This window comes from Bombus affinis, chromosome 9, assembly GCF_024516045.1.
Source record: "Bombus affinis isolate iyBomAffi1 chromosome 9, iyBomAffi1.2, whole genome shotgun sequence".
Taxonomy (NCBI): domain Eukaryota; kingdom Metazoa; phylum Arthropoda; class Insecta; order Hymenoptera; family Apidae; genus Bombus; species Bombus affinis.
The window spans coordinates 11,848,868-11,860,918 of NC_066352.1; the positions used below are offsets into that span (position 1 = coordinate 11,848,868).

At 40.5% G+C, this 12,051-nt stretch overlaps 1 protein-coding gene across 1 annotated transcript in view; it reads left to right on the forward strand.

The window, feature by feature from the left end:
• The window catches only part of LOC126920199 (glypican-4), a 129,968-nt gene that overhangs the window by 101,539 nt on the left and 16,378 nt on the right, over positions 1-12,051 (forward strand). The window contains exon 2 of the mRNA XM_050730219.1: positions 10,474-10,644. Within this exon, the coding sequence (XP_050586176.1) occupies positions 10,474-10,644 (171 nt within the window). The remainder of the gene's footprint in view (positions 1-10,473; positions 10,645-12,051) is intronic.

A 12,051-nucleotide genomic window follows, 5' to 3' on the forward strand; every position in this document is an offset into this window, starting at 1 on the left:
GAGAAGTACCGTTGCGATCGATATCGTTGCGACCGCCGCAACTGAACCAATAATCGCCATCTTTATGCGTTTCGCGATCGATCGATCGGCATTATATCGATGCGATTTATCGGTATTATGTAACAGAGATTCGCGAAGGCTTGAAACTCTTTCACATCGCGCCTATCTTCTACTTTATAAATTTTCGTCGATCTGATCCTTTTCGAATGCAATCTCGAACGATTCCAAATTTCCGAGAATCTCAGACAAGTTGAAAAAATTTCCAGTTACAGTCCTCGACCAGAATCCGTAAAATCTTAAAGAAACCGTCTACGTATCTGGAATATGTCCTTTTGAAAAACGAATTCCCAACGCAATCGACCTGAAACACATCGTACTCGTCCAATCGATCGTGAACCGGTGTGTCCAGCCTGTAACTCGGCCTAGTGTAAGTGGATTGAAATCTCGCCGAGCGTTTCGTACTCGGCGACGCCAGACGCCGCGTGCACGACCACGACGACGACGACGACGACGACGACGCTCTTCGTCTGGACGCCAGTCGTCCCCTCTGTCTACCACATCGACGCGGGATTGATCGCGTACACGGTAACGCCGGCGAGAAAGAAGGAAGCCCACCACGTTTCCCAGCGCGCGGACAGAGGCCGATTCGGCATGCTCGTAAATATTTAATGGAGATTCGCCGCGGGAATCCTATGATGGTGGGTGAAACAGGCACGCGTAATACAAGAGAACACGTTGCACAAAGAGGAACGGTTTCGATGCTCGAATTTTCTCTATCTCTTCGATTTACACCCCTTTACTCGCTTTTTCTACTTTCTTTTTCCCCTCTTTTTCCTGTTTATTCTTTCCCCCCCCCCCCCCATTATTCGTCCGCTGTTACTTCTTTTCTGTCTGGCAATATTTGGCAGCGACGGTCGATGAATGAACGAAAACCGCTGGTCTTTCTTTCTTTGTGCGATTTAACCGTGATACCGTGAGCCAGTCGCGACTACCCACTCTGTTGCCTGTTTGGGTTTGTCTTCCTTTCTATCCTTTGGTACTCCGATGGACGCTGGGAATACACCGCGTCGACAGAATGCAAGAGACTGGCGGTTGAGTATGTTTGGGAGGAATTTCGAGAATAGACACGGTAGGTTGATTTTGTTTGGCAGATGGAAATAGGGATAGTTGGTGTTTGTATGGGAAAAGCGAGTCAAATATTTGGCGATTAGAATAATAGAAGAGATGCGTGGAGATAAATCGAACGACGTAATGAAAATTTTGGTAGACTTTTTAATATTCCATATCCAGTACCTTTAAATATCGCACAGTGGACGTGATATCTCGTTTGAAGGTTGCGCCGAAATTTTTCTTCAAAATACCAAACATCTTGTTTGTATTATCGAAAGAACGGTAAGATGGGAACATGAAAGTTGGAAAAGCGTAAAGTGTTAATTATACGTATTTATGAAGAAGATGATAATTATATAGAAAGATTGAAACACCCTATAGATTGAATCGGTTTTAGAAAGTAAGTTCGGCCGGTTCCATTGATATCGATCTTTTTCTACGAGTCTATAGAGTCCACGCATTCGTCGAATCGCTGCGATAAAATCGAACCCTTTGATTTAATGAATAATCGACGAAGAAACGTCGAGGTAGACGATGCAGCTGTGTCGTAAATATCAAGGTACTTCTACGTGCAATTAAACTAACAGCCACGATAAACAACCATCGGGAGCAACAAAAATCGAAGTCACGCCATCGAGATTCGGATCTAATCGCGTCCTAACAAAACGATCACGCGACCAGAAGCGACTATTAAGCACACGCGTATCTCGAACGCACCTCTGCTATCCTGTACGTACTTCTTACATATAACAGGAATGTCGATAACGCGATCGAAAATTCGATTGCTGCCTTCTCGATTACCTAAATCTTTCGGTGGTTTCACTTCCAAACTCCCCCGAGTTATCCGCGAAGAAAATTCCCTTTTCCAATCGAAGGGAAATGGATTCGTAGGGGAGCAAGCCTGCTCGGGATTCACCTTTATGGAAATGCCAAGCCCGGTAACTGCAAATATTTGGCAACCACGTCCGAACTCCCATTAATTTCCATCCTGTTTTCAATTTCGCCAAGACGGAACATCAGCCACCGATCGCCTTCGTTTTCCACCCTCGAACAACTCTTCCTTTCCAACCAAGTGCAAACACTTTCAACTTACAAGCTTCCCCGGGGAGAAGTTGCAGCCGCTGTCCCTGGAAGGAACGATTTTCGACGTCATTTGTATTCCGTTGGAATCGAGGCGAATCTCGCAGCGACGCATCGCTGCCAATATCTGTAATTTCCATCCTCTAAACAGGCACAGGGCACGCGGAAAATCGCACCACTCTACGAACTTTGAATTTTCAGTCTCGATCGGCCATATTATGGAGTTTCACTCGTAACTTTGGCTTTCGAGATAAGAGACGTCGAGAGGTTTGCGTCTCGATTTTGTCAACGGCTGCTCGAATTTCATTGAAATGACGTGTACGAATTTTAATGCGATCCTTAACGCTAGCTCGCTCCATTAAGTAATAATGAAAATTTTTCTCTTTTTTTCGCGTCATTCTTTGATGACATGATAGATGGGACTGGAATCGATCGACCACGAGTTTCTATAGAATTTCTATGCAGATGAGAATATCTCCAAATATCCAGAAATGTTTGTTGTTTACCTTTTGGATTTATTGGCTTTTGTTGGACAGTACGTTGCAAATAAGCGCATATGATGTTTATACAAAATGGGATACACAGCTTTAGGGTATTATGAAATAGAGAGCTGCTTTCCCAAACGTTAATTTTCCTGCTGACAGAAACGTATATAAAGCGGTAAATAAAACTGAAATATAATTTTTCAACAATTATGGTGCTCATTATTGTGGTAAAAACTCGCTCTTGAAAACTTGTTTCATTGTCGATTGGAGCTTATTAGCCAATGTAACGCGGTTATGGTAATTTTTACAGCTAAATAAATTGTTTGAAACTTTCGGCTAAATATACATATCTTTCCCTTGTTACGGTCATTTAGCCTTGCTATTTAAAGGTAGTATAATCTGTATATTGCTTTTGAATACAGTCAGCTGAAACATCTAGCCTGCTTCGTTTGCTTTAATCTGTTTGCACTCTGTTCTTACATCGTATACGTATTTCTCTTTCTGTATTTACACATCGTTTGAATATACTTGTAAGCTTCCTTGCCGCGTTCCATGTCTCTTTTCTTCGAATTTTACCACCCTGCCTTCTAAGAGAAGAACAAAAGAGAAGAGGAGAACAAAAGAAAAAGCGAGTAGGAAACATTTCCAAGAAAATAATAACTCTCTCTCTCTCTCGCTCTCTCTCTCTCGCTCTCTCTCTCTCTCTCGCTCTCGCTCTCTCCCTGCTCTTTGCGTTCTGTGCAATGGTAATTTATCTGGCGAGTAAAAAAATATTTCCCAATAAATCGAAAACTGGTTTCTTACGATGTGAAAGGAGAAAAGACAGAATCGATATCCGACGAATGTCACTCGCTCGTTAATCATATAAATGACAAATCCTCGGGGAAGGATCTCGCTGTAGGTACCATACCCTCAGGGCTGACTGCATTTTCCTACGGTTTTTCATGTTTGCGATAGCAGCGGTTCGAAATCCGCCCTTTGCCACGTGGAGATTGGCTTCAGCGACGCTATTCGCGGAAATCCACTTACAATGGAAATTTCCCAATTTCCGCGTGCAACGCCCTTTTAAATGCCGACGGAAAGACGTCGGCCGATTCTCTCTCTCTCTCTCTCTGTTCATCGTCGTTACGCTCGAATCGCCAGACTGTGCGTGATAATCGAAAAAAAGTTGTTGATTGGACAGAGGAGTTGGGAAAGGACGGGAATGATTCTCTGATTCAGCTTTAAGTCTGAAACGAAGAGAAAAACTCGCGTGATTTGCGTTCGAGCACGTCGATATGAAATACAAAGTAAGGTCTGTCGGAAGAGAAAAATTCAGAGGTTTCCTGGAGTTTGAGAGATCGAGTGACGCGTATAGGAAAAGAACGTGGCTTGTTCAGCCAAACATCGGCCGACTCCACCTTTTTTCATCCCCGCGTTAAACGGAACGAAAGTAATTATTTTGAACGCGCGTGAATGGGCTGGCTGCATCGCGCGAACTTGCCATCATCGATTCGCTCGGAATAATAATGAATCGGCTAGGAACGAACCGCCTGGAGTTTCGTTAAAGGGTGAAAGCTCGTTGGAGCGTGAAGGTGGAAACGATGGAAAAAGGAAAAATAAAAGGAAGAAATAAAACACGGATAAAAAAGACACGCTCTGTTGCGTTTTTTGTGGTTTCCCCAATTCAATAGCTCTTTCCTTTTTCCACGATTTTTTCGTGATTTTTATCGTTTGGAATTGTTTAAAGACAACACGTTGTAACGTAAAATAAATATCAGAGCCGCAATAACGTGGAACAACGTTGCAGAGTACGTTCGGTTGATTTACTTCGCTTTTTCACAACTTGCGTACGAATAATCTCGGGCAAGATTTTTTAATCTTTCATGGTAACGGGTTTGTTAGAATGTTTCGTAATGAAGGGATTAAACTGGATTTACCGTGTGCTTTGTAATACTGTTGCAAGGATTTCTGTGATTCTCCTTGATTCCATGGGCTTTGCGCTTTGTAATGTAAGTGTTCCACCGCGCTGTAAATTACCTTGCACGGATAATATGCTTCCTAACAATTCTACAACGTTGCTCGCTATTCTAAGGTGTTGCTGACTTGCAACGATAATTCGAAGTTTTGTCGTAATGTCGCGAAACACCGCAATACGAATTTTAATCACTTCAAGAATCGTCCAATTTCTTGTTACCATATTAAACGATTCTACGTAACTGCTAAAAGATTAGAAACGAAAGAAGGATTAAAATTAAGACGAAACAATATAGAAATTCGCAAACGTTACAGAAATTTCCATCTTCTTCCATTCGATAAATTTCAGGATACAGCTTTGTATTCTTAATTATTCCTCGTCTGTGACAATGTTAAAAGAATTCGAAACACTAAAGAAAACTACCACGCTTCGTCGAAACAGAGTTTCGCGAAATCGATTATCCGGAAATACCCTATCGTATCACGGGCTCGTCTTATTCCCAAAGATCAAAGACGTGTTTCAATTCTCGTTTGGCCCAGAAAATTGCTACATCTGCGTATCACTGGCAGCCATTCCGACGAAGGGAGATTTCTAATCGAATAGTAACCCTTCTATCCCTGTGCTATATTCACCGCACAAAATAGAATACATCCTCGTGTTCAAGATTCGAACGTACGCAACCCTTGCGACTCGTTTGACAAAGGTTGCATGAAATTCGCTTCTCATCGGTACCCATTTTACGTTCGATCTATATTTCATCGAATTGGACGTTGCTATATCCGGCTAGAATTTCTGCTAATTCGCGACGATATCTGGCTGATTTATTACAAACGGAATTACCCCGTGACATCCGGTCGCGATGGAAATGATATTCGAGCGTGACCAACATCGCGTCCCTTTAATCTCATTAGGTTCAGCTAGTCGGTCGTGGGCATTTTTCGATTAATAGATGATTGCATCTCAGTTTCAACCGATCTTCTCCGTTAAACGAGTATTCTGTTTTTGTAATTAACTAACGCTTAAAAGGGATGACGGAGTCGCAGGATGAAAGCTGACCTTTCGTTTATAAAAAGAGGAGATGAAAGTTGCGGTTCCCACGGCTCGATTAAACTGGAATCAATCGACTGTGTTAAGGTTGAACATTGGACGATGGTGACACGTGTACAGCGGATCGAATCGATCAGGGGGTTGATCTATGTTTAGAGAGTTGCACGATGACGAGCATCAAGTGTGGATTAAGTTTGGTGATATGGGCAATGGTGGAAGGTGATGTGTTTATTTGTTGAAGTATTTCCAGCCAGATTTTGTCGTTGAAACACACCTCAAGTTTAATAATTTTCTACGTGTTAATTAGCTAAATTCCAACAGGCAATTGTTAACCGTTGTTGTTACAACATTCTTAAGAAATTGGAGAATTTTTTGATCATCTTGTATCGTTACAAGTTTCGTACCATTATACACACTAGCTACTTTGTGAAACTACTTTTATTGTTTAGGAATAGCAATTTCCTCCGGAGACTACAAAAATCTTCTCTGAATCAAGCTGATGGTAATGCAATATAGAAGCATTGAATTAAAAAAAATTTGTAACTCTGCCTTTGAATTCTTTAAATTTTCTCAACTCCAAGTAGATGTAAATTTACCCTCGGATTATCGGAAATTGCCCTAGAGCGAATTTAACAGCGGTATAATACAAAATACTTTCTGCCTTGAAGTTCCGTTAATTTCCAAGGATCTAAACAGAAATTAATTTCTCCTCAAGCAGATCCAAACCACCCGGGAAACAACTTAACAGAACCCCTCGACATCCAACTTCTTCTTCCCTGTCTATCATTCACAGTCGACAGATTCTACCCCTGTACCGTCCACTCCCTCCTATCGATTCTGTCTTGTTTCATAATTCCCCCTGGCTACAAGGTCCTCTGTCCCTTTCCTGGAAAAAGCAGCCGGTACCGTACAAAGTCGTTGGCTGCGACACGGAAGCGCGTCGCGACGGAAATCCCGGCGTCTTTGCGATGTCAGTACGCTAACAAACGGCGTACCGCGTAACTCTCCGGCCCTTTATGTACCATACACGCGTGTATATACGTACGAGCTTTACGCGATGCAAAAGCTGCACGAGGGTCGTCTCGGTGTCTGCGCCAAGGGGCTTTTAACGGTAGTTCGTCAAATGCTTCTTGGAGCTTTCCAGATACGTCTCACTTTATCTATTTTATATCCTATTCCTTTCTCCATCTTCCTCTCTCTTATTCACTTTTTGTCATTGCTTTTTTATATGGGATCGTTCGAAGAAATTTATTGGACGATCTTCCGTTTTTCTGTCGCGCCAACGGGTATCTACGTCGTGAAATCGCGGGCCAGGGAAGGAGTCAGTACGGTTTTATGACGTTTATTATTTCGGTGCTTATGGAACAATCGATGCAAATGTCGTCTGCTGTCTGCCAGGAAACTCCGAATAATGCGATTTTGAGGATGAATGCTAATTCGAATGACAATTGGCTATGGAAGGATACGAATGGGAAATGTGGAAATGAAAAGCTAGAAATAGAACAGAAATATCTTCCAATGCTTCTTTCCATCTGTATTGGTAGGAAACTGGAACGAGGGATGTGTTTTATCTTATATTTCACAAGGTTTTGTAGTATACTTCTAATGGTGTTATTTTAAACTGGAGCTTGAAACTTCATGTGTTAATTAATAGGATGAATCTATTGTATTTTCTATTCTATTTCAAAACTACCTGAAAATCTATTCTCCTACGTGTCGCCTCTTGTGATCAATATTCAAACGTTAAAAATATTCAGAGTCGGAAAGGAAGAAAGAAGGAAGAGAAAACTCGTATCGAACGAGTCAATGAAAATAGAATTATTAAATGAAATTTACAGCCGCGTAGATTGGAACAGAAATTGAAGGAACACAGGTCGTATTCGTTTCCTCTGTCGAAGATGGGTGGACCGTTCGAAGAGATTTAGGGGGCTGTTTGATAGCAAGCAGACTTTTATATCAAGACTGGCGTAATCGTAACGCATTACTTTGCTCGTTAACTGCACGCGTCGCGCGATCGAATCGAGCGGAAAAGCGCGGTCACGACGACCGATTCGCCGGAAATAATTCGGGATTACTTTTACGGGCGTGTTTGAAAGTTTGAAGCCGAAGCAGACAGAGAATGGGGCGAAGGAACACGACAAAACGATGGTCGGGGCAAAAGGGGGTGGAAGTTCGACTCGGAGTTCCGAGTGGCTGGAAATTAGCTTACTTAGACGGCAGACTGGAAATATTGGCAGATAAGCGATATAGCCTGGCGTCCGACCGATAAGGGAACAGCGTAGGGCTGCTGCCCTGTTCTACGACCCTCGATGGAAACACGGCTTATTGTCACGCCGCGCGATAGAGGGTGGATGCTGCTCGATCTCGGCGCCGTTGGATGGTTTATTGGGACGTTTCGAAGAATGGATGTATTCCTGGTCTTTGGAAAATTGTTATAAATTGAGCGAAATTACCGTTGATACGCTCTGCTGATACGTATTGATGTTTCAGGAATTATTTCGTCAAGTAATAGGAGTAACAATGAAACTACGAAATCACTCATAATGTCTGTTAACACAGTTTTCATTTCTGCAGTTGTTAAATACGCGAAAATGTTTCTGTTCGCTTTTAACGAGACAGAAAATAATTCTCATTTTTCAAGATATGTTAAAATATTTGAAGCTTCCTAATTCTTTTCTTTTTTACCTTCTGGGTAATATATATTGCACAGGTTATTGCGAATTAATGACAGAATATTTTCAATTGAACGAAGAAAAGCAATCAACGCAGGATAACAAGATAATGAAACTTGTGTTTTCTGATTTTCGAAATTTTTGATGGAACGTCTTGTCCGTGGAAGGTAATACGTATGTATTACCGTCCTTCGATAACTCTTTCAGGTATCTAAAATACGTATAACGCGAGTTATAAAGTTTTTTAGACAGAGTTTCGAAAGGATTTTACATTCAAATTTTACATTCGTCGTTGATCGCGACTATTTCTTCCTCAAACGCGTTCAGGACGATCGAACCGCCTTTGTCTAAAACTGCTTTTCATTTTCTGCTCGATTACCATACTGCTCTAATGACTCTTCTAAATTCAATCAACTTCGAAGTTGTTTCGGATCGGATCGACTTTTCTCTTATAAACAGTAGAATTAAGAAATAGATAAAAATTTCATAGTTATTGTGACTCTGTTTGAAGTAATTGAATTTATTTGATTAATTTGTGATTTGAAAACTTTGATTGATTTAAGTAAGTTTGAAATTAGGAAGTTTTAGAAATTATCCGACTCTCTCATTGAAAACTTTATTTAATTTACTTATTTAATTACTTCGATGCATCCATTTTCATTAATTTTCTCGACGTTTCCTATTGTAAGTACTTTGTGTAACTTCGTCCCGTTTAACAATATTGACAAGCAGTATCGTTCTTGTATCGGACGCGTATTTGTTCGCAAAATATCAAACTAGCAGGAAATTAAAGCGAAAGGAAGGTGGTCGGACACGTTTAAAAATCGAAAAATCGGAGACGGAAATGTAAATTTCTATCGATAAAGAAGAATGTGATTAGGCCGATCTAGTTGCAAAAGGTAAACTCGAACAAACTCGTGGAAATTTACGCGAGAACAGATCTTGCTTGGGTGATTCCTATGCCAGTAGCTACCCACAACGTCTTCCGGAAAACGGAAAATTGGATTTCGACGAAGAGAAAAGTTTTTATCGCTTCCCTTACTTTTTGAACCTTTCTGACCTTTTTGTTGACTCTTTGTCTCTTCTCATTTTGAGGATATTATTTTTTTTGAACGTTCGAACTTCAATGGGATAAAACTCTTACAGAAAGGAACTCTTATTCAAGCGAGAAATTTTAAACGAAGAATCCTTTTATGAAAATGATATAATTTATACAATTGTACGCAGAGAAGTTCTGGTCGCTGTTTAATTATTCCTGTTATTCGTGTATTCATAATTAGCGTAATCATCGTTGACTTCAAAATGACGGAAGGAGGGTAATTAGATTTATTAATTACATTTGCCTATTGAAAATCGCAAATGATTATTTCCAATCGCGCACTTGCATACGTACACCAATCAATTTCAAAGCGGACAGATATCAATCCGAATTATTAATTGCAACAGTTAACTAACGACAACGATGCTTTCTATAGAGGCATTCATAACTTTGACATTAATCGTCAAAAGATATTACATATATCTTTCTGTTTCATCCATATTCGAAAAAGATGTCTAAATACTTAGAGAAAAGACAGATCAATCATCCTGTGTAGAAAACCAAACTAGATATCGGTTGCACTATAGAGGAGAACAAATAATTTTCAAAAGACTCGAGTCGAAAAATCATTGAATTCATCGCAGCGCTACAACGGAATACAAATATTTGAACGTTCAATATCATATTCAATTGCATCGAATACAGAAACCGTAAAGTTCGATACGATGTTATATCGTAACGTTGAAACATTTGTAACATTCAATTTCATCCCTTAAACCATATCAAACAATAAAAAAATAAACCTAATCGAAATGACAATCGATAACAGAGAAATATCGTCGAATAATAGTCTCAAGAACGATAATATTCGATTCAGCTATTGAACAAAACAAACATGAAAGAGAAGTAAGAAGAGAAAATAATAAAAGATTTGTCCGATGCTTGAACCAACTATGATAAACCCTCGAAAGCTCTCTTGTTAAAGACGTCTGTATAACGAGTTTCCTCCTCGAAGCACCGCGATGAAGGATGAGACGTGTATCCAGCCGGTGTATTAAACTCGTTTCCCGTTCGTTTTTCCAGCAAAGGAGCTGAAAGTATGCGGCAGCGTGAGAAGCGGCGGCGAGGTGTGCTGCTCCGCGGACATGGAGGTGAGACTGCAGGCGAGGGCACGCGACAAACACGAGAAAGCCACCAAAGAAACTCTTCAGCGGTTGCACCAGGTCCTGTCTACGAGAGGGACCAGGTTCCACAGTGAGTACCTTCATCCAACGTTTCACGATTTTAATCACTTCATCGTCGGCTCTTTTCGCGCTCTCTATGTTTGCGCGTTTATACGCGTGTGCGACAGGGGTGAAGTCCCACTCTACGAACCTTCACACTGGCAAAACGGTTGAACGTTGCCTCTGATGATGAGAGGCAGGCGGTTGCAATTTCGTTTGATCAGTTACCTTTAAACTCGAATGTCAGCACGTTCGTGTGTGTCAGACGACGTTTCTCTTTGGAAAGGTTTTTTTCTTTTTTTTCTTTTTTTTTTTTAAGTTTCTAGGGATGCAGAGTCGCAAAAGATTTCTTCAATTTCGTGTTTCTTGAACTTCGTGATAGATTTCGCCTTCTTTTGTGTATTGTAGACGGAAACATGAGACGTGGAGTACGTACTGCAACTAGAACTGCGAGTAATTTTTTATTTGAAGTTTTCTTCTTTTTCTTTTTGTTTTGTCTTTCACGCGATGTAAAATGTTGTACGATCAGAAATTGTAAATATCGTTGTAAGGTATTTCGACATATAAATGGAATATTAGATTGACAAGATGATCGAATAGAATGTTTCAACGAGCCTTCGCTGGTTTATACTGCACAAAAGTACGAGATCGATGGAGTTCAATAAACTCGATATGAGTGTTCAAAGATCAGCGAGCGTGTTACAGTATAGTTAGAAGGAAAAGAAGTAGAAATGAAAATTCATCGCGACAGCTCATAGTCGGGGAAACGAAATACGATATCTCGTCAATTATACCACTTCTAAATCACAAAAGGACTTTTCAGACGGTTCGATCAGTCGAACATTCTCGACATTGGCAGGGCGAGTGGCGTTAATAGACGTGAATGAGGCTTCGAAGCGCAATACGTGGTCCGAAATGAGATTTCTCGGTTAATGGCGTCTGGATGGTTGACGCGATTCTTCGACAACCTTCATCTTCTTTTTTATTTCCGAGAGCGGGACAAAATACGAAAATATATGTATTGAAAACGATTCTCAAAAAATGTAAAACAAAGTTTAGGATTGCACGATCGTTGGATAAAATTTGTTGAAAATTCTTGAAACTCGTCAGATCTCTTATACATATACAGACGAATTAAAATATTTGCCAAGAATATTTGATGTAGATTAATTCTATAGAGATTTCAAATTGATATAAATTGATAGACGATGAAAAATTTCGCTACGTGAATTACCAAAATTAATAGACTCGGTGAAACGAAGGAAAGATTATGTGCCCTCGGGGTACCTTCAATCAGAAAATATAACCACTTGTTCAAATAAGCGGAACAGTAATTTTACTAATCTTTTAATCCCTGTCCCCGTTCTCCGGCCACGTAATTGCCCGTTTGATGTCGGTGCTTGTCTTGAAACTTTTTTGTTCAAGTTACCACGTTAAT